The sequence below is a fragment of the Cetorhinus maximus genome, chromosome 25, assembly GCF_964194155.1.
Source record: "Cetorhinus maximus chromosome 25, sCetMax3.hap1.1, whole genome shotgun sequence".
NCBI classification, from domain to species: Eukaryota; Metazoa; Chordata; class Chondrichthyes; order Lamniformes; family Cetorhinidae; genus Cetorhinus; species Cetorhinus maximus.
In genome coordinates this window covers 12,477,499-12,501,370 of record NC_135903.1, presented here as the reverse complement: position 1 = coordinate 12,501,370, position 23,872 = coordinate 12,477,499, and the positions used below count along the sequence as shown (strand labels likewise).

At 45.9% G+C, this 23,872-nt stretch overlaps 1 protein-coding gene across 2 annotated transcripts in view; it reads right to left on the bottom strand.

The window, feature by feature from the left end:
• The window catches only part of LOC144667901 (junction plakoglobin-like), a 58,846-nt gene that overhangs the window by 14,845 nt on the left and 20,129 nt on the right, over positions 1 to 23,872 (bottom strand). The window contains exons 2-7 of one of the 2 annotated variants that reach the window (XM_078529495.1): positions 22,668 to 22,753; positions 9,857 to 10,060; positions 8,330 to 8,583; positions 6,985 to 7,223; positions 2,983 to 3,184; positions 608 to 752 (exon numbers count right to left, since the gene is read on the bottom strand). In XM_078529495.1, the coding sequence (XP_078385621.1) occupies positions 608 to 752; positions 2,983 to 3,184; positions 6,985 to 7,223; positions 8,330 to 8,583; positions 9,857 to 10,052 (1,036 nt within the window). In that variant the 5' untranslated portion in view covers positions 10,053 to 10,060; positions 22,668 to 22,753. The remainder of the gene's footprint in view (positions 1 to 607; positions 753 to 2,982; positions 3,185 to 6,984; positions 7,224 to 8,329; positions 8,584 to 9,856; positions 10,061 to 22,667; positions 22,754 to 23,872) is intronic. The other variant, XM_078529497.1, reaches the window with a different exon arrangement.

Genomic DNA, 23,872 nt, shown 5'->3' with positions numbered 1-23,872 from the left:
TGGGAGTACAGGCACGAGAGATATAACGCTCGAGTGGTTCATTAACCTGACAGAATGGCCTGGGTTTAGTACCAGAGGGTGGCCAACACCCTTAGAACCTTCACCTTTACCCTTTGCAGGGGTTTGTGGTTCTATGATTGGAAGAGGTAGGGGGTGGGGATGTGGGGAAGTCACATGGTACTACTTGGAAGAGTCACCAACTTTGGTTATGCTGTATTCTGGGATGTTTCATCATGACATCCTCATTCCAACGGCCTTGCCATTGGCTGTCCAATGTGTCAATAATGGTGGCAAAATACCCATAATCCCCTCAGCTCTAGAAACACCCCTATTTATTGCATAGTTCTAACAGAACACTCGTGTAGTCGAGACGCATTAATCTTGGGCATTTTGCAGTTCGTCACAAATCCAACCAGAAAAGAAAAACAAGAAAATCCCCATGGTTTTTTTTTTCATCAATGTCCAAGCAGGTCAAGCAGACTCCCTGAAAGCAGTTAATTCAAATCAGGAAATGAACAGGGCAGGGAACAGGACAGGAGGAGATAAAGAATGGTCAGGACAGAGGGTGGGATGGAGGGAGGAATGAGTTTCAGAGGCGTGCAGTTACCAGCTTCAACGATTGCAGGCTTGTTGCTGGGACAGACAGACAGAACTTTCAATACACGACTTGTGGTCCACAGTAGCTTCTCGTAATTGTAGGTCCTCATGATATGAACAAGGGCATCAGGACCTCCATTGGCCAGAATAATCAGCTACAAAAACAAAACAGCCTCTGGTTACAGATTTTCACTCAACAATCCACAGACTAACAGCCATAATCTAAATCAGAATGGACAGACCCAAAATAACAGTTTATGGTCAAATCCACAGGACACGTGTACACCCACTACCCCCAACCAGAACCGCCCCCCCACCCCCCTCCCAATTAAAATGGAGGTTCCAGTTTAGTGCCCGCCATGGTCAGTGATTAGCACTCTCACTTTGGAGACAGAGGTCATGGGTTCAGGTTCCACTCCAGAGTCTTGAGGCCAACAACCAATGACAATACTGAGGGAGTGCTGCACTGTTGAAAGTGCCATCTTTCGCTTGAGACCTCAAAGCGAGGCTTGGTAAAGGCCGAGTTGTTAAAATCCCAGAGGGAAACTTGAACAATGACCTATATTTTCAATTGGAATGTTTGAGATGCAGCTCTGAATTCAGGAATAAAACCACCAAGCCTCAAGAGTTTTTTTTATATAAAACTAAATTAAACATGTATTAATTTAACTAATTAAACACATACACATGTCTACAAATTACTGCCGTAATAACTTTTAAACAAATCCCCAAATTAATCACTCCCAGGTAAATCTTCATCAAGGCAACAATAACCCATAGACTTTAACAAACACCAGGCAAAGCACATTTGACCGTATGAATTCAAAATGAGGTCCCTTGCAATTTGGTTCCTTTGCAGACAGTTGTAGGCTTACAGGCTGGTTAGATCTTAAATGCCTGACTCTCACACAAACTCCTTTGTTTATACCTTGCTTTCCCTTTGAATGTAAATTTTCCATTATATTACTAGTTTTTTTTTAATTTTACCTCTCCTAACAATAATCTTTTCATTCCACCAATTTTATTAGTAACATAACACATTGCTTGGTGTCTCCCAGCTGGGTGCAAGATTTTACCCATTCTTTTGAATTGTTTATTTAAAAGTGCAACTCTTTTGAGTACAATCACAGTTCTTGGTTTCCGGGAGTGGGACATGAACCCACAACCTTCTGATTCAAAGGCGACGGTGCTATGGACTGAGCCACAGCTGACACCTCCCATTTAAAAGTGCAAGTTGCAGTTTATCTTTTAACTAACTAACGTTTATCTAATTAACATCTGAAAACTACTAAACATCAAAGCACCCAGACTAGCTGGCTTTAATCCAATTAAGCCACACATATTCACAAGTCCAATTTAAAAATAATTTCCAATAACATTATAGACATTAATATCTCTTCATAAAAACAAAAAACTACCGCGGATGCTGGAAATCCAAAACAAAAACAGAATTACCTGGAAAAACTCAGCAGGTCTGGCAGCATCGGCGGAGAAGAAAAGAGTTGACGTTTCGAGTCCTCATGACCCTTCAGCACTGCTGAAGGGTCACGAGGACTCGAAACGTCAACTCTTTTCTTCGCCGCCGATGCTGCCAGACCTGCTGAGTTTTTCCAGGTAATATCTCTTCATGACAGGCTCCATCTGCCCTCTCAGGTGGACATAAACTAGTCACTATTCAGAAAGATCAGGGAGTTCTCCCCGATGCCCTGCCTGCATTCATCCGTCAACCAACACGACTAAAAAAGATTATCTGGCCATCATCACATTGCTGTTTGTGGGAGCTTGCTGTGTGCAAATTGGTTGCTATGCTTCCTGCATTACAAGAGTGACTATACTTCATAATGTACTTTGTTGACTGTAGTGTAATGGGTAACAGAATAGATATGTTAATAAGTTGTGTAGACAATGAAGTATCAGTGACATGGGCAGTCACATGCTTGACTCTCCCTCTCTCTCACATGGTGGCAGTCTAAAACACTGACCTGAACAGGTGAAAGGCGCTACACAAATGCAAATCTCTTAATCTTTCAATTATCCTTGTTCCTGTTTGTATTCTATGATCCAACTGAACCTTCACTGACATTGAGTGACAAATCACCTCACTTCGCAGTCTTTCTATTTATTCATACTTCATCTTCACACCTCAATGAATGGGGTTACATCACACTGTCCTCTCGCTTTGTACATTCTTGACACCGCTGCACCATTGGCAAGATCGGACCTTGAGAACGGTACCACCCAGTGGGAGGGTGCTCTCCACGCCCAACCCCAACACTGAAAAACAGGTGGGCTCACCGCTCATCCCAGTCCACCTTCTTTCCACAGCCCCCTGCCCAAGGTCCAACGTAGACCACCCCCCCCAGCCTATCTCCAGAGCTCTCTCACCTTGCTCTCCTGGTTCCCATAAGCCAGAAGCTGTAGGCAATCTGTGGTGATGGCAAGGAACTTCACGTTGTTCTTTTTCAACAGAGGAACCATCTTCTGGAGCCCATCAGCCAAACGGACAGCCATCTTTGCTCCTTCCTGGTGCAGCAGCAGGTTGTGGAGGGTGGTAATGGCATAGAACAAGATGGACTCGACAGGAGAGCTGGTAAACAAACAGACACATCAGTAAACAGCGAAACCTACAAACAGGTGAAAACAGAAAGCTGTTACAAAAGCTTAGGGGAGCCTTGGCTTTATAAATAGAGGAATGGAACACAAAGCAAGTTACCTTACACCTTTTATAAAACATTGGTCAGGCCTCAGCTGGAGTGTTGCATTTCATCCTGAGCCTCATAGTTTAGGAGGGATGTCAAGCCCTTGGAGAGGGTGCAGAGGAGATTTACTAGAATGGTGCCAGGGATCAGGAGCTTCAGTGAATGTGGAGAGGCTGGAGAAGCTGGGATTGTTCTCCTTAGAGCAGAGAAGACTAAAAGGACTTTAAGAGGTGCTCCAAATCATGAACAATTTTGATTTTACTGTTTCCACTGGCAGGAGGGTCAGTAACCAGAGATTTGAAGTGATTGGCAAAACAGAGGTGACATGAGAACACAACTGAGAGAGCTGGAAGCAAATTCAATAGGAACGTTTAAAAGGGAATTGGAAAAATATTTGAAAGTAAAACATTTACAGGTCTGTAGGGAAAGAACAGAGAAAGCTAATTGAATAGCTCTACCAAACAGCTGGCAGAGGCACAATGGGCTGAACAGACTCCTTGCTGCATCATTGTATGATCCGATGAAATCTCCCATTCCCTCTCAAAGTTGCTGACTCTGGATACCAGGGAACACCACAGTGAACCAGATTTTTTTTTAAATTAAGGGCAATCTGACAGCTTCATAATCACTTCCAAGAGCTGCAGAAAAAATACAGAATTTAAATTCTCATATTGCACTGGTGGGATTTGACCTCGCTCTCTGTTAACTGAGTCACTACAAGACTGTGCTGCAGAGAGCTGCTACAGACTGGGCAAGGAATGCAGTAAGATTCAAAAACAAGGACAACGATCTCAAACTCAATTCACTGGCGCACAGAGGTGCCAGAGGAGCATGGTAAGGCTGGGGGCGGGGCGGGGGAGGACACACGACACTAAAGGTGAGGACACATTCTGAATGAGCTTCAACTTGTATATAGGTTCATCCCTTAAGTGCATGGAGTCACATCCTCATGTATTCTAATAATAAGCTTCAAGTGTCAAATGTAACACTGCAATGCCCAACTCCATGTATGGCTCATGCACCGAGCACTGGAAGGCACTCACTCAGAGGGAAAGTTAGGATCTGTGCACACCCATCACCCTGTGCCCGAGGACCTATAGTAGCTTCTTCACAGGTATTTCCTGATCTTGGTCATATGGGACCTGATTATGTCCCACACTAATAAGTTGCATTGTGTAGGCCACTGCACCTCATCAATCCACAGCTTTACTCATCCATCCAACCGTTGTCATGGACATGCACAAAAACTTCTACAGGGAACTTGATTGTCAGCACGGTTTTACATTTGAAAATTACCATGGGCTTTAATTTCATTTTGTTGGCTATGCAGAGGGGGTACCACCATGAATCTTGTCTTCTCATGTCCTGTAGTTTTCACCAGAACTGTTTTCCAAATTTGAGTTTGGTTGCTGGGCGTATCAAAATTCATGGGCAGTTCACCCATGTTACCAATGTGGCATAATAGGTGCACATGTTTTTGTCACTGTCTGATGCTTTACTGGAAACTGGTAACTTTGACATCAAGGTCTTTTGGTAGCTTCTGAGTGATCTTTGTCTTCTGCCACAATTATAGATATTTTCATTCCATAAAGTGGCTACACCAACTAGCTGTTGCTCTGAAAACTTGGGTGGATTCGGTTTGATGTGGCCCATGTAAGTGCATATATACACATTGCATTTCTGGTGACTTGTAACCATTCTACCAATTTGAGGACCCATTCCGATTCATGCTTCTCAAGGTCAGGCCAGTAGCTGGTCCCTGTTCTCATAGTGACTTTGGTCTTGGGCATCTTTTTCAGGCCGATTCCTCCTCCTTCCATTCCCACATCAAAATTCCTTCACTGCAGCACAGTTATTTGACGAGTTAGAAAATGTTATGATTTTTAGCTTGAAATCAACTTCACACATCTTTCGCATGAAAGACTCGTTTCTTTTTGTCCTTCGTCACATGGGGTCTGCTCTATGTGGGCATGTCTAAAACTTCCACGCATCTTTGCAACATATCCCATATCGTCTGCTTCATCCCTTGGGCCCAGTTATAAGGTACCGACAAGGAAAACATCCATTTGTGGGGTGAAAAACTGAGGCCGACTACTAATGCGAGTATAACATGCTGTGATTGAAAAGACTTATATGCTAAGGGGGTCAACTTATTTGCCGAGTACATGCAAAACATGATTTTTGGGGCAGGGAAAATCGGGTCATCTTATACACCGAGTCTACTTATACACTGAGATCTATGGTACTAGAGTTGTGCGAATTATTGACAACTGAATAAATAAGGCTGGAAAACTCCTCCAAACTTCAATTGAAGATCAATGTACATTAAAGGCAAATTGCAGAAGAAATCAGGTTATATTTGATTAAAAAGAGCAGCACAAGAAACCTGGCTCCTACAGTCCACTAACAGTCTTTCCCTCCGAGCCAAGAATCCCTCCTTATTCTGAAGGCTCTCCCAACTGAAATGCTTTGGATATTGAGAAGGTCCAAATCCAGACACAAAGCTGGCCACATTTTGGCACTATCAGTCTCTGGGGCTAGAACTAACACACCGTTTAGCGTAGAGAGAGGTTTCACATGTAGTTGAGCGATTGACCAACCAGCCTAGGGAGCTCTTCATTCACGATCAGAACTGGAATGATGTGCTAACTTTCCCGGCAATCCAATCAGGAATCCAGGAGAAACTTCTTTACCCAGAGAGTGGCAAAAATGTAGAACTCGCTACCAATATGATTGGGAGAGATGAATAGTATAGATGCATTTAAGAGAAAGCTGGATAAATACGAGGAAAGGAATAGAAGGTTATGCTGATGGGGAGATGAAGAATGAAGACAGATGGGGGAGGTTTGTTTGGACCATAAACACTGGCTGTAAACGCTATGTAAAGTGGTACTGGTGTAGCAGCTCGGAATGAGGGGATACGGAGAATGTACGGAGAACAGACACTGGCGGCTCAACAGAATACTTCTATTATACTGCACAAATAATTCAAGTCATGGCTTTGTTTCTGAAGCTGCTTCCCACAATCTAAGCGAGTGGCACACTTAAGAGGGATAACACCCTGTCCATTCACGTTATCAGTCTCCTCCTGTTATTTCAATCGCCTTTCCAGGTAGCTGGTTTTAATGCTGGTCTTTGCGAAATTCACATAAGCTGATATTTGGGTGGATCAAGGTAGCCACACCCCTGCTGTGGGCAGAGGCTGCAGGGACTAATGGACACACAATAGGACTGAGGGAGTTGGGTTCCATCAGCTCCATCACACCAACACCACCCTCCCACCATATACTGACCCCTCTCTTCCCCACCATCACAAAATCCTGTGGATTAGATGTTTCAGGGGATGTCGATAAAGTCCCCTTCTCCACCCTCAGGCAGTGCCAGGAGCTCAAAGCCTGGAGTGGCGTGGTACTGAAACAAACAAACAAACAGGTCCATGTGATAGATCCACTGATGATGCAGAGCTGGTTAAAAATAGCAGGAACATTATCTAGTCACACGCACACTCAACCAGTCTAGTCTCACACCTGAAGAGAGTCAACTGTACTCCAATAAATGTGAGTGCTTTAAGAGACAGAACAGGGGTTGCTGGGGGGTGGGGGTGGGGGTGGGTGGGTGAGGGAAGCGGCAATACAGGAAATAAATTCAGAGTCAGAAAAGCGAGATACTGGCTACATCTGGAACATACCTCAGCATCCTGACCAATGCAGGGATCCCACCCGATTTGAAGATGGCGAGCATACCATCGCGGTGGTGAGAAAAGTTGTGTAAGATGCCCGCCGCATGCCGTGCTGTTTCCAAGTCGCTGCTATTCTGCATCGTGCGGACAACTGCCGCAACCATCTGGGGCGACTGCTCCAGAGCTCGGCATGAAGCATCTTTCTTTGACAGCTGGTTAACTATCATGGTCGCCTTGCTGACTATAACCTACGCCATAAAGTGGAGAAACAAGGGTTAGTATTCGCTTGCCGGCAACAACAGCAGTTTATTGAAATGGGGTCAGGTGTCCTCAGCTGATAGTGACCTTGTCCAGCGTGGAACAGACACACGTAACTCAACAACTGCGGTTTATACAGTTCCTTTCACATAGCAGTACGTGCCAGGGGGTGTAAGTCAGACAGAAACGGCAATTGAGTCACATAAGGTGACATTAGGCAGGGGGTGGGGGTGATTATACCAAGTGTTAGAGGAGGAACTGCAGTTGGTAGCAGTGTGGATACCAGCAAAACGTTACAAAGGGACACTGGTAAATTCAGTGAGTGGGAAAAACAGTGGCAGATGGAAATCAATATGGAAAAGGGGATGTCATCCACTTTGAATTTCAGAAAGGTATTTTCTTAATGGTAAGAAGCTTGGAGGAGCAGAAATCTATTGATCAAAACACAAAGGTCACAAACTACTGGGCAAGTACAAAAAATTCTAAAAGGCTATTGAAATGTTGGCCTTCATTACAAGTCTTCTGGAACATGAAGGGGTGGAAGTTATGTTACAATTATATAAAGCTCTTGTTGGCTCTCACCTGGTGTAACTGTATTCAGTCTGGGCACCACACTTGAGGAATGATGCACCTGTCCCAAAGGAGGTGCTGTGCAGATTCACCAGAATGATGCTGGGGCTGAAAGGGTTAAATTATGAGGGCAGGTGGCATAAACTAGGCTGATCTAATTGAGGTGATGGTTAAAGGAATTGATGGGTAGATAGAAACTATTTCCCCTGATGGGGGTTGGGGGAGTCCAGGACAAGGGGATATAGCCTTAAAATTAGAGTCAGGCCATTCAGGGGTGATGTCAGGAAGCACTTCTTCACCAAGGGGTGTTGAAATCTCTAACACCACCACCACCCCCAACAACTCCCCCAAAAGCTGGTGTAGTTGAGGGTCAATTGGGAATTTCAAAACAGGGGTTTATATATTTTTGTTGGGTTACTCAAACAAGGAGTTAATACATTTTAAAAAGTCTAATTGAATGGCAGAGCAGGCTCAAGGGGCTGAACAGTCTCTTCCTGTTACTATATACATTGTTAAGACACTCTACCTGATCTTCATCGTTGAGTAGTTTGGTGAGTTCAGGAATGGCGCGAGTTGCGAGTTCCGCATCATCTTGATAATTGATGAGCTGGACAATGGCGGCTTTCAGCATCTGTGACGATTCCGACAGTTTCTGCACATTTGTCTCCTGACCGGGATCGATCTGGGCGGACAGGATACGGGTGCCACTCTCCAGGGTTTCTGGGAACATGGCAGCACGCACGCGTTGCCCACGGGTAGAGGCCAGTTGCTCTTCCATATCTGTAGGTTTAAAGAATAGGTCACATTATGAAGCAGGTACCTGCCTCAGTTACCCAGGACACAGAGGTCCAAACATCCCCTTCTTTGTATTTATACAGTGCTCTTGACATAGCAAAACAACCCGAGGCTCGTCACCCAAGTACAATCAGTCAGTCAGAAAACTGACACCAAGTAACATAAGATGCTATTAGGATAGTTGATCCAAAGTTTGATCAAAAAGATAGGCTTAAGGAGTGTCTTTTAAAAGGAGGATAGGTGGAGATGTTTACAGTTAAAATCCCAGAGCTTAGGACCCAGGCAGCTGAAGGACGGATGTTAATGTGGAGCGATTGAAATCAGCAACACGCAAGATGACAGAATTGGAGGAGCACAGAGATCAAGGAGTTTTAAGGCTGGATGAGGTTACAGAGAGAGAGACAGTGGCAAGACCATGGAAGAATAACCAACATAAGAATTGAATTGGGCAGGAGTAATGACATGTAACTGAACTCAAAGCGATACTAGTATTACCCAGATAAATACAGTGGACACCTTTCATCACTTAACAAGTGAACTTCCTATCACATCTCCTCCATAGGTTGTACCCATTTTATTTTCATTGCTTCCTTGTGTTACAAGACAGCAGATGGGCAATGTGTGAGGTCTCTGCCATCCTTCTCTTCCCAATAGCATGATCAAACACCCCAGCATTCTGCCATCTCCCACCTTTACACACCATAGTGTCAATGATTCCACTTATCCAAGTTTATCCAATTCCCACATCAGCTCCACAATCACAAGTCACCTCACAGGAGGTGGCACATATTGGACCATTAGTAACATTGAACACACTGATACCAATGGGGCATGGCACAGCTCCATTTGCTCCACAGCCAGCTTTAATTCTACGTCAGAATTACAAGTGCTAATGTCCACAAAAGTCCCTAATGGGTAGTACACTCAAGGTCAGGATTTCTTCCATGATGTGCAGTTCACCGAGTACAATAGTTTTCAGAGAATTTGGATTGCTCACAAAGCTTGTATTAAAGCTGGTGTCAGCACCTGGGACCATATGCTCATCCAGTAAAAGATGTCCTGACCTCACAATAGCAAATCCAAATATTACAATAGACTCTGGTGTCACATTGTCCCCACCCTGAGTGCTCTCTCCCTCTATATTGTGCAATTGATCAGATCTCTAAAGCAGGGTACCATCACAAGTACTTCTCGTTCTCAATCCTCCTCCCCCCAAACCCACTTATTTGCATGAAGGCAGTTCAAACCCCTCACGTACCTGGCATTTGGGTGGTTGTGTAGGTGGTGGTTGTGACTGTATAGCTTCCCTGCTTCCATGTTTCATCATCTTCAGGGTTGCCCTTGCCACTTAGCGAGGGGGCATTGGTATTCATGCCCGAGTGAATGCCAGAGTCAATGTAGCTGTTCTGCCACTGAGTTACCTTGCTGACAGCCTCAGAATCGTAACTCTCCATCTTTCACACTGTGAATAATGAAAATAAATAAAAAGCCTTTAGTGTTGGCAGAGACAATCTATTGATCTTTTGACGATAATCCTCACAGGCAAGTTTCAACTGGAAGAGAAAAATCGGCAGTCAGGTGACCATGACAACGAATATTGAAACACACACACCCACACTCGACAGTTGCAAACAACTGCTACAGAAATCCCGCTCCAGAGACTGTGCAATCCCACACCACTGAAAAAGGTTTTAAAAATGGGGAAAGGACCAAAGGCTCCGAGGTGCAGTATACAGAAACTGAAACAGATTCTGGGGTGAGCGAGACAGAAATCGGGAGGTCTGGTGACCTCAAGCACGTGGGGTTTTAACTGGAGGTTTCAGGAGGAAGGGGAAGCGATTGGAGAGAGTACATTTATACAATGTTCCAGACTGCTGCTATCACAAGGCTTCAGCAACCAAAGGAATAAAATTGCATTTAGCATCCTCCATAATTTCACGGCACCCCAAAGCACTTTACAGCCAATCAAGTATTTTTGAAGCATAATGACTGTTGTCATATCGGAAACGGGACAGCCAATTTGCACACAGCAAGATCCCACAAATATAAATGCGACAATGATCAGATAGACTTCATTTTCAAAAAAACTTGGTGTTGGTTGAGAGATGAGTTTTGGCCAAGACACTGGGGAGAACTCCTCTTTGAAATTGTGACGATGCCAAGAGACCAGGAAACCTGTGATCCATGCCCTCTGTGCCAAGCATTGCCAATTCTCAAGGATCCCAGGAATCAAAGCTGAGTCACCAGTATATTGTTATGAGCAACCCTCACGTTGAGGGTATTGAAAGTTATTGGAGTATTCTTTAAAAAGTTGTTCCCCTGCCATTTTCTATTAATACTGGAAATGGAGGTAAAATGTCATTTGCATGTAAACGAGAGTCACCCAAGTGACTAGAGTTTTTTGCTTTCCAATTGATGTGGGAAGGATGAATGTGTTCAGCACCAACAGCAGAGAAGAGGGGGCAGGGGCATCTATATTTACAAGTCAGCAAAGAATTTTTTTTTTAAATCATCGGTCTCTCAGCTGCTCACACAATGGTTTGAAAAACACCCTCCTGACTTTGCACAGCCAGGAACAAAAATACTCATACAACCAGTTCCAAGCCCCCACACAGTCCTGTGGATTCTAATTAAAATGCTGCCATCCTTGGTGTGTCTTGTCCCAGTGCGGGGCCCTTCATGAAATCAATGGACCAGCACAACTGGTGTAAATAAAACATTCACTAATTCCCGGAGTTCACTCCCGGCATAAACACGGGTTGACCCTCATTCATTCCCAGAACGTGACAGTCACTGGCAAGGCTGGCATTTATTGCCCATTCTAGGAATATGGGAACCAAGGAACAGAGTGGGCCATTCAGCCCATCAGGCCCGCCCTGCCATTCAATACGATCATGGCTGATCATCTACTTCAATGCCTTTTCCCCATGCTATCCCCATATCCCTTCACATGATTGAGAGATTTCTAAATAACAATCTCCGCTTTAAACATACTCAGTGACTGAGCTCCCACAGCCCTTTGGGGTAGAGAATTCCAAAGATTCACAACCCTCTGAATAAAAAAAAAATTCTCCTCATCTTGGTCCTAAATGGCTTCCCCCTTATTCTGAAATCATGTCCCCTGGTTCCAGACTCTCAACCAGGGAAACATCTTACCTGTATCTACCCTGACTATCCTTATAAGCATTTTGTCAGTTTCTATGAGATCTCCTCTCATTCTTCGAAACTCTAGAGAACACAGGCCCAGTTTCCCCAATCTCTCTTCATAAGACAGTCCCACCATCCCGGGAACAAGTCTGGTGAACCTTCTTTGCACTCCCTCTATGGCAATAATACCCTGCCTGAGGTAAAGGGGACCAGAACTGCACACAGTACGCCAAGTGCGGTCTAACCAAGGTTCTATACAATTGAAGCAGGACTTCACTACTCCTGTACTCAACAATAAAGGTTAACATATCTTTACCTAATTGCTTGCTGCACCTGCATGTCAGCTTTCAGTGGCTTATGGACAAGGACACCCAGATCCCTTTGTACATCTACACTTTCTAATCTCTTACCATTTAGGAAATACTCTGCACATCTGTTCCTCCTACCAAAGTGGATAACTTCACATTTTTCCACATTATGTTTCATCTGCCATGTTCTTGCCCACTCACTAAGCCTGCACAAATCCTCTTGAAGCCGCTTTGCATCTTCCTCAGAACACACATCCCCACCTAGCTGTGTGTTGTCCGCAAACCTAGAAATATTACATTTGGTCTCCATGTCCAAATCATTGATATATATTGTGAACAGCTGGGGCCCAGGTACTGATCCTTGCCGTACCCCACTAGTCACAGGCTGCCATTGTGAGAATGACCCATTTATTCCTTCTGTTTTCTGCTTGTTAACCAATCCTTAATCCATGCCAGTTTATTCCCTCCTATCCCATGTGCTTTAATTTTGCTAACCAGCCTCCTGTGGGGGACTTTATCAAGAGCCTTCTGAAAATCCAAGTATACTGTGTCCACCAACTCCCCTTTCTCAATTGTTAGTAGCATCCTCAAAAAAACTCACAAGAGGTTCGTCCAATGTGATTTCCCAGTCATAAATCCATGTTGACTATGCCCAATCAGATCATTATCCATTTATCACATCCTTTACAATAGATTCTAGCATTTTCCCTACTAATGTAAAGGCTAACAGGTCCGTAGTTCCCTTTTTTCCTCTCTCCCTGCCTTCCTAAATAGTGGGGTGACCTGTACCGTGGGATGAATGGCCTCGTGTGTTGTATGATTCTTTAACACTCTCTCTCTCTCGACACCGGCATTATCACGACAGAAACTGGAACTCAGCGGCCAGAAGGACAAAGCCACCAGTTTTAAACTAAAATAATGACGCAGAGTCAGAGTCATAATCATACCCAGTCAGGTCGGCTCATTGCTGGAAAGCCTCCAAAGGCTTTATTGCCTATGAGTCACCAGTGGTTTATGCAATCGGAACCCTGATTAAAATCAGGGCTTTGTAACTCCATCCCAGGCCCATTAGGTTGCTTTTCAAAGATCTGTACAGATGAGCATGTCCAAGCTCGCTGTGTGTGTCATTCCAACTTGCACTTTGCATCATGAAAACAATTACAACAAAGTGCAGAGCTCAAAGGACAAGCATAAAAGCCAACAGCCCAAGCTATGTTATTAAACTCCAAATTTATGCAATTAAATACAGAAAATCCATTCTCTCCCTTCCAAAGCATATTGCTCCATTTCAGAACTTGGCTGCTGTAAACAGTGATCAGGAATTTGGTGACCATATACAGTCCTTGGCAGTCATTTAGCTAATTTTACTTTAGGAAATTCAGTTCCTTCTGCATCAAAGCCTGTGAATGAAGTCAAGGCCTTCGATGGGAGCAACATGTGGGCTTCGCTAATCAGCCTCACTGCCAGTCATTTATGTAAGAATTGGTCTTCTGATCAAGTCTATATTAAACTATTTGTCCATCAGCATCATCAATTGCACCATGAACAAATCATTTCATGCAATCTTCCCTCCGAGGAAGATCAGAGAAAAGGACAAGGGGGCTCATTCTGTTAAACACTGCTTACAATCCAGTTAAAGGCTCAGCGATTGCACTCTCTCCCAAGTCAGAAGACCTTCGGTTCAAAGCCAATCCAGAGACTAATGCCAAAATCCAGGCCGACACTTCAGTACTGAGGGAGCACTAACCTCCCAAACTCTCAGGTCATGAAGTCCGAGAAGCCTGTACTACACCAGAGGGAAGACTGATTTATACTGACAGTAACATCAGCCTACGCAGCAAATAAACATGGCAATAATTAAATAAATCTGACAGGATATGATTTTAATGGGGGAGAGTAAGGAAGAGCACAATAGCAAAATAAAATGATGGTTAAAATTTAACCAAACAATCAAATCTTGCTTTGAAGTGCTTCTCCAGGCCATTTGCTCAAAATGTTTTTGATGTGAGTAGATGTGTACAGCTGCTGCCTGGCTGTTTACTGCCCAGGGCAGGAATGCAACTGATTATCCTTGGTCAGCAGCACATTTCAGCCACTTAACAAGCAGAGTGCACAACTCCCTGACCCTTTAATTAACGACTACAACCTGCAGAGACCAGCAAGACCCCACCCCAGAGACCAGCAAGACTCCGAAAACATTCTGGGAGGAGGCAGACACCTTGACACTCGTCCCAATGTCTGCACTGCACGACCCTTAAAGCATACAGGGATTGGGTTCAATTTTCAGTATTTATAGATTCAACTCAGAGGCAAGGCTCTGTGTTGCAATGAGTAAGGTCTTCAATAGAAATTCATGAAAGGGAAAAGCAAAGCTGCCATTGCAGGGAGGGGAGGGGGGAGAAGAGAGAGAGAGACACACACACAGATGGACAGCGGAATTTTATTTCGGCGGGGGGAGGGGGAGAGTTATGATGCGAGACAGACCAGGGCCATTCACCCCCTCAAGCCTATACTGTCATTCATTGAGATCACGGTACATCTGTATCCCAACTTCACCCACCTACTTTGGCTCCGTATTTCTAGATACTTCTGACGAGTGAAAATTTCAGATTTAAAAATTAATAATGGAGATAGCAACCACTGCTTTCTGTGGCGTGCAGTTCCACACTCCTACCACTCTTTGCGTGAGGTGTTCCCTGACATCTGTCCTGAAGTTAAATTGACCATACGTTCTTTTGTCAAATTAACTGCATCGGTAGCAACTCTTAAATCAGAAGGTTGTGGCTTCAGTGGCTTGAGCCCATAATCTAGGGTGGGGGCACCGCACCCCCAGGGGGCCAGCGCCAAGGGGGCACCGCACCCCCAGGGGGCCAGCGCCAAGGGGGCACCGCACCCCCAGGGGGCCAGCGCCAAGGGGGCACCGCACCCCCAGGGGGCCAGCGCCAAGGGGGCACCGCACCCCCAGGGGGCCAGCGCCAAGGGGGCACCGCACCCCCAGGGGGCCAGCGCCAAGGGGGCACCGCACCCCCAGGGGGCCAGCGCCAAGGGGGCACCGCACCCCCAGGGGGCCAGCGCCAAGGGGGCACCGCACCCCCAGGGGGCCAGCGCCAAGGGGGCACCGCACCCCCAGGGGGCCAGCGCCAAGGGGGCACCGCACCCCCAGGGGGCCAGCGCCAAGGGGGCACCGCACCCCCAGGGGGCCAGCGCCAAGGGGGCACCGCACCCCCAGGGGGCCAGCGCCAAGGGGGCACCGCACCCCCAGGGGGCCAGCGCCAAGGGGGCACCGCACCCCCAGGGGGCCAGCGCCAAGGGGGCACCGCACCCCCAGGGGGCCAGCGCCAAGGGGGCACCGCACCCCCAGGGGGCCAGCGCCAAGGGGGCACCGCACCCCCAGGGGGCCAGCGCCAAGGGGGCACCGCACCCCCAGGGGGCCAGCGCCAAGGGGGCACCGCACCCCCAGGGGGTCAGTACTTAGGGAGTGTGACACCAGAGGGCCTTGCCTTATTTTCTGACCTCCCAGGCTCTGAAGCACTAAAGCAAATCGCATCTTCATCCCTCCATCAGCCCAATAATCACCTCAGTGGCAGAGATTCGGTTTTGTTGTGATGGAGCCACAGTTGAATTGGCTCCAATAAAGATTGCTCTGATGGGGAGCAGGCACCTTTGGATCTCTAAACCCACCAGGGAAAATGGAACTAATGGGACATTAGTGTAATAATATTCTACTGTGGAAGCCTGATATCCAATGATGGTCGAATAGCCCTCAGCAAAGTTATTGCCAGATAATAAGCGCCCCATTTCATTACAAGGGGGAAGCCAAGCTGAGTTTTGCACCTTGGAAATGAGATCAACTGGCATATCGGCCCTGCACAGGCTCATATCCTGCCAGCCACCCGCTGGCTCCTGGGCATTGCTGTTCCAGCTGCATGGCAGGTCAGGGTTTTAGTCACATCTGTGTCCAATAGGATCTTCCTCCATGCAAACATACAAAACTGCACTTCTTTTGCTGCTTCTCTACAGAAACCTAACTGGCTGCCGCTCTCCAAGTAAAAGCAAAGCTTTTTCTGCAAGTCTCTTCCATCTTATTTAAAAAAATCTCCAGTGATTGATAGCAGATGAGAGCCTGCCAGCAATGGTCACAGTCACTGGTGTCAGTCTGTCACCTCCAGAAACCAGCTCAAAAATGAAGCCACTGCAGTTGGACTGGGGCCAGTCACAGGAAGCAGCAAAACACAAGAGCCTTTCTTCTGAGCACACGCTCTTAACAGAGCAAGGCTAGGATACAGTGACATCGTAGCACTGACTCCCTTGGGAGATAGCCTGCCACATCACAAGAGACAATGCAGAAACTCGACTCCTAATGCAGGAAACTAAACATACTCCGCCATATTCTGGCATAACTGAAGCTCCCCTTTACTGCACACAGACACCCAAACAGTTCCAGGTTCAGATCTCAATCAGTACAACAGAGAAAGCGGATTTTATCAGTGACCTGACCTGTGTCATGATAATGAAGGAAAAACACTGAATTGTGCCCAGAAATATTGGACTTTAAAAATAAGACCTGAGTTTTTAAAAATTCGCACAAGCCACTGGCTGGGAATGCCGTAGGGTGACTCCCTGAGAGATAATGGAGCCCCACTCTGTTGCCAGACTAGGTACTTCTAAAGACATCCAGAAACTAATTGCTCCCTCTGGTAGAGGCAATGGGACATAATGGGAGATGAGTATGATCTCATCAAGAAATCCTGTTAGCAATTCCCAGGCAAATTTGTGAATTCGCTTCCCACTTGGAATATACAACCAGGGGTTAAAAGTGAGCTGAAAAGCTGCCCTGGTGTTTGTCTGTTGGTGGGTGTTCTGAGAGAGCAGGTGCTGGAAGTTTGACCCAGTAACAGCCACACACAGTACCCCTGCAAATCGCCATTTTGCAGGTGTCCCGATCTCTCTCCCTCTCTACCGGAATCAACACTACTGGAACCTCAAAACCAACTATTTGTCTACTGAAGCCAACCCTACGGGAATCTCGAATCACAACAGCTGCAACGTTCAATCACCTACTCCCCAGGAGTCAAGGACTGTTCCGTACACCATCCTTTATATTCACTTACTTCAAGCTAAATTCTTACTTTTTAGCCTGTATGACCATATATGCATGTGTTTTATCCTTTCTTGCCTTTAGTAGTTAATAAACTTACTCTTACCTTTCACTCAAAGTCTGACCAAATTGGCTCCTTCAAAACCAGAACGATTGGGTCTGGGAAAAAGGTACCCACGAAAGGGATCTTTTTTAGGGGTCTCGCCTGTATCAACAACTCTGGGGACCCTCACCTGGGGGTGGGTTGTAACACCTGGGACAGGCTGGGATGTAAAATCAGTGAAGTTTTCCTTTCAGTCATAAAGAAACCAAGAGGACAAAAACTCGCATTTCTATAGCACCTTTCACAGCCAGAGGATGTCATAACATTCTTTACAGCCAATCAAGTGCTAAAAGTGGTCACTTGCAATCAGGAAACGTTGCAGCCAATTTATGCACAGCAGGCTCCCACAAACAGGAAGAAAACAATCAATCTAAATCTGTATTAGTGATATTGTTGATGAAAAAATATTGGACAGGATACTTCGGAGAACTTCCACATTCCTCTTAAAAATACTGCCATAGGATCTTTCACATGCACCTGGAAGGGCAGACGAGGCTTTGGTTTAATGTTTCATCCAAAAAAATAGAACCTCAGACAGTGCAGCCCTCCCTCGGTACTGGCACTAGGAATTTCAGCCTAGAGTATGGCCTCAAGTGTCCGGAGTGAAATCACAGCCTATTGGCTTGAGAGGTGAGATGGTGCCGCCAACTGAATCATGGCTGACATCTTAAAGTAACAAAACAGTTTTGCAGGAACCCAAATCTGAGCTTCAAGTCAAAATGTAATAAAAGACATAGGGAACTAGGTGATGCAGCAGGTTACACAACACCTATTCATCTTCCACTGTCTTATTAATAGATGAAATACATGCAGGCAGTCAGCCTACTTCACATCCAGCCCGAACATTCACAAAATTAGCACTTAAATAAGCCACAAGCGAAGCTTAGCATTGTAAGGGAAAAAATTTACACTGGCAGAATTCAGAATCACCCCTGAACCTGGTGTTAAAGCATATATTATTGGGACCGTGTAGAGGGAGCTTTACTCTGTATCTAACCCCGTGCTGTACCTGCCCTGGGAGTGTTTGATGGGGACAGTGTAGAGGGAGCTTTACTCTGTATCTCACCCCGTGCTGTACCTGCCCTGGGTGTGTTTGATGGGGACGGTGTAGAGGGTGCTTTACTCTGTATCTAACCCCGTGCTGTACCTGCCCTGGGTGTGTTTGATGGGGACGGTGTAGAGGGTGCTTTACTCTGTATCTAACCCCGTGCTGTACCTGCCCTGGGAGTGTTTGATGGGGACAGTGTAGAGGGAGCTTTACTCTGTACCTAACCCCGTGCTGTATCTGTCCTGGGAGTGTTTGATGGGGACAATGTAGAGGGAGCTTTACTCTGTATCTAACCCCGTGCTGTACCTGCCCTGGGAGTGTTTGATGGGGACAATGTAGAGGGAGCTTTACTCTGTACCTAACCCCGTGCTGTATCTGTCCTGGGAGTGTTTGATGGGGACAATGTAGAGGGAGCTTTACTCTGTATCTAACCCCGTGCTGTACCTGCCCTGGGAGTGTTTGATGGGGACAATGTAGAGGCAGCTTTACTCTGTATCTAACCCCGTGCTGTACCTGTCCTGACAGCAGTAATAAAAAACACAGGTGTGTGATGGTTGTATTAAATAAAAGCCCTGAGTTACTGAGCCAGTCTCTGCTTTCACGTCTTTGGCTTGTTGTATAACCTAGCCATGTTGGCACACAGACTCTGTCAGATCTAACTGTAGGAAGTTAAGTGTTAAGAGGAAGGAGAGAGCAGGTACTGAAACCTGAGCCATCAGCTGCTCAGCAACCAGGCCAAAGAAACAAAATGGGAAGTGAAACATGAAGGAGTGCAAGAACACAGCATTTGGAATCTTTTGAAAAAGCCGCTGCAAGAAAGGAAATTTCTCTTCACGTTGAATGAGATTATTTGGTATTTGCCGTCCCAATTGAATGGAAATTTCTGCAGCTAATCAGAACTCAACTCGCTCAAACAGCCCCCACACCAGCCAGAAAATTTCCTATTAAAGCGTTAGGAGTTGCAATTCATCTCACCTCTGCTTCCATCTAGCATGCAATGAAACAGCTGGAGGCCCACTGAGTCCCTTATATTTTAAGCAGCCAACGCGCAAAGTTTAGAGCTCAGCACAAAATGGCCTTTTTAAATAACACTGGATCCCCTTGGGGAATGTGGAAATCTGCATACCCACATCTTAACCCGCTTGTTATCGAATCAGAGGACGCAGGTTCAGATCCCCAACTCGAGACTGAGTGCTGCCTGATCAAAAGGACTGCCCTTTCATTTGACATCTTTAACTCAGCTCCCATTTACTGGTTGGTCCAGGCGGACCTTAAAGATCCTAGGGTAGCGTTCAGTAAAACATGCAGAATCCGCATATTATTGGCAAATGAATTGCAACACAGATAAGTGAGAGGCATTTCACTTTGGCAATAAATATAAAAAGGCCACATTACTTGGAAAATAGGAATCTAAAAGGCATAGAGGAGCAAAGGGGTCTGGGACTACTAACACACAAGTCACTAAAAGTAGCAATGCAGCTGATTGAAGCCAAAATTATGAATGTAGCATTAGGATTTATTTCTGGAGGGTTAGAATTAGAGAGAGGAGTTATGTGAAACTTTTATTGAGTCTTGGTCAGACCACACTTGGAATGCTGTGTATTCTGGTCGCCATGTGATAAACAGAAGAGAGAGACATGGGAAGAGCGGCAGGCCTCTCAGCTCCTTAAGCCTGTCCGACTTCTTTCTCCCCCGGACAAAAGAATCGCCAAAGCTGTAACTTTCCCCTTCTGGCACTAGCCCCCAGGAAATAAAGGTATGCCTCTTATTCAAGGGGCAGACACCCATGGGACTGGGATCCTAGAGGAGGAGGAAAGGACAGACAGAAGTAAAGGGCAACTAATTGCAAGTTGGCTCCGAGGTGATAACTGAGTGAGGTGAAGAAGTGGAGCAGAGTCAACGACTTTCAATACTGCATCGCACTGCTCACAGTTAACCAGCTTTCCTGACTCGCATTGATGGGATCTAGAGAGTGAATCTTTCAGTAAAGGTTGGATCTTGTCCAGCGTGGTGATGCAGTTGTGCACGTTTGTCAGATCAAAATGAAAAGTTAAGTCAGGGAAACGAGTTGAAACTGCAGCTACTGGAGACGGAACACAAAACCGTTTCTTGAAACATTATCCAATGGGTCCAATCGCAATCTTATGTTTAAAAATTTCAGACTTAATGCAAAATGGAAATGTACATTGCAAAAGACAATAATTCTCGTGAGCCTAAATTTATATATTTTCAATCTTAAAACTATGGTTTTTGTTATTAAAAAGTGTAACAATTTAAGCTTGGCTTTGTCAGTACCACTCGTGTGTTAGAAGATTGTGGGTTTAAAATCCATTCCAGGGAGTGCATAAGTCAGGTTGTCACTCACGGTGCAGTACAGAGAGTCTTTTTATTCATTCACGGGGTGTGGGCATCGCTGGCTAGGCCAGCACTTATTGCCCATCCCTAATTACCCCCCGAGAAGGTGGTGGTGAGCTGTCTTCTTGAACCGCTGCAGTCCATGTGGTGTTAGGGAGGGAGTTCCAGGATTTTGGCCCAGTGACAGTGAAGGAACGGCCGATATATTTCCAAGTCAGGATGGTGAGTGGCTTGGAGGGGAACTTGGAGAGTCCTGCACTGTCAGAGGTGCTGTGGGGTGGGTGCATGTAAAAGATCCCATAGCATTACTCAAAGAGGTAAGTTCTCCTCGATGTCCTGGCCAATATTTACCTCTAAACTAACATTGCTGTGCACAGCGTTGTAATATGGGAAACATGAGTCAGGGACTACACTTCAAAAATACTACAGCAGCTGTAGAGAAATCTGGGAAGTCCTGGTCATGAAAGATGCTGTAGAAATGGAAACCTTGTTTTTAAAAGCAGAGCCAGATAGTGAGGAGACCAGCACGAGGTTGGGCAGCAGCAGGAGATCTCACTGCACTGCAGTGACCTGGATCATTCCAAAAGGCAATGTTTCTAACAGGGTAAAGGCAGCACCTACACACCTCTACCCACACACACTGCTGGCGCTATGCCAAACTGTTCCCCACTACCTGTTAGCTACACACATACACACACATTAGTCATCATCACAAGCCTCCCACTACTTGTTAACTTGTTAATATTTTAACAGCACAACTGGTCCCTTGGCTATTCAACAAATATTGAGGATAAAAGGAGGCTGGGAAAAACCAGAAACAGAGATCACTTTCAGTACATCAATAATGTGACACTGGGACCCCTGACGACAATGCATGGCCTGTGGCTCCAGTGGCGCATTCATGAAGTAGAATGCCGCTGGGTTTGCACCTCACATCTGAACCACCAATTACTGAGCAACTTCTAGATCAAATGATTGACGGAGCAGCCACATTACATGAAGGGACCAAGAATGTGTCTCTTTCAGTTCTTGGTTTCCATTAATTTCTTTTATTTGATGTGGGCAGGGCTTTACAATTAGCCTCAGTGCCCTGGGCTAAGGAAGGGAGGAAGAAGAAGAAAATGAAACTTGGGCATTGTTGGAAAGAGACATGCTGTCAAAGCTTTTCGTCTTGCCCTCATCAGGACAGATGCAAGAAAGCCAAATTTCAAAGGGAGCAACAAATTATACTGAATGAGAAAAGGGTGCTGACTGGTTTGCAAGTAGATTCTGATTGGTTGAGGCGTTGCCATGGAGAATGCACCAGCGAACTATTGTCGCCTACACTTTTGTTTAATTCAAAAAAAAAGACAGACTGCCTGGACATGTTCTTTTTCCCTGCAGAGGACAGGTCCTTGCATGTAGCTTCTAACAAGCATAAACAAGCCACATTGTGAGCCTGGTTTATAATATTAAATTGGCCATTAGACTTGAGATTGTTCGGCAAGTGTTGTCCAATCGTGGAATCACATCTAATGTTAGACATTATGTTCTTAGATTTGCAAGCACGGGTTGGTTGAGTATGGTCAGTGCTCTGCTGGTTGGGAACAGCTGAAGGGCATGCTGTTTGCTATGATCTGCTGGCATCACAACTGCACAAATTCATATACCATATTACTCATGTGTGATAGGCAGAACGCCTTTTTGGCTTGAAGACAGCATCCTATTAGTGGAACATACCACTTGTGCTGCTACTGCATAGCAGCAGTGTGAAATGGCTAGCTTTACTTGTTGCTCAAAATGTTGAGATACTTTACCCTTCCAGGGTAATGTTGGGTAGCCTGGGTACTTTTTAGGTCTGAAAGTGGCAGCCCTAGGCCCATTTGAGAGTATGCACAATACACAACAAGCAACAATCTGATTGGGGAAGCAAATTAAACTTGCCAGAGTGCTCACACCTCATCACCATCCAGTGACCACTACTGGGAAACATGCACACGCCCCATGAGAGAATAGTCAAGGAACACTCACCACCTAGGTTCACGGGATGAATGGATAGCTGGAGATTCTGCAGGATCAAGGCTATTGCCAAATTGTTCTCTCCTGACGGTCCGTGCCTTCACAAGAGAAAATGAACAAGTAAGTGCAAGTTAGATATCTCGTCTTAACAGGAATGTGCCTGGATGAGAATCTGCTCACCCTTAGCACTGAACCAAAAGTGGAATGGCAGTTTACAACTCTGACGTGTGTGTCGCTGGCTGGGTCAGCATTTAATGCCCATCCCTAGTTGCCCTTGAGAAGGTGGTGCTGAGCTGCCTTCTTCAACCGCTGCAGTCCACGTGGTGTAGGTACGCCCACAGTGCTGTTAGGAAGGAAGTTCCAGGGTTTTGACCCAGTGACAGTGAAGGATGGTGAGTGACTTGGAGGTGAACTTCCAGGTGGTGGTGTTCCCATGTGTCTGCTGCCCTTGTCCTTCTAGATGGTAGTGGTCATGGGTTTGGAAGGTGCTGTCGAAGGAGCCTTGGTGAATTCCTGCAGTGCTTCTTGTCGATGGTACACACCGCTGCTATTGTGCGGTGGTGGTGGAGGGAGTGAATGTTTGTGAATGGGGTGCCTATCAAGGGGGCTGCTTTGTCCTGGATGGTGTCAAGCTTCTGGGGTGTTGTGGGAGCTGCACTCATCCAGGGAAATGCAGAATATTCCATCACACTCCTGACTTGTGCCTTGTAGATGGTGGACAGGCTTTGGGGAGTCAGGAGGTGAGTTACTCGTCGCAGGATTCCTAGCCTCTGACCTGCTCTTGCAGCCACAGTATTTATGTGGCTAGTCCAGTTCAGTTTCTGGTCAATGGTAACCCCCAGGATGTTGATAGTGGGGGATTCAGCGATGGTAGTCCCATTGAATGGTTAGGTTCTCTCTTATTGGAGGTGGTCATTGCCTGGCACTTGTGTGGCGTGAATGTTACTTGCCGCTTTGTCAGCCCAAGCCTGGATATTGTCCAGGCCTTGCTGCATGTGGACATGGACTGCTCCAGTCACAAAACCTCAATGTTAAAAGTTGTTTCAAAGCTTTTCTTCTAATTTGCTCACATCTTATTTACCAAGAAAATTGCTGCAACTCCAGAGTGAAGCAGCTGGCTGCAGAAAGTGAACTTTCTTCATGGCCCTATTGCAGCTCGGACTGGGACAAAAATCTCAGAACAGTGCATCATCGAGCAAAGCACACACACCCAGCAG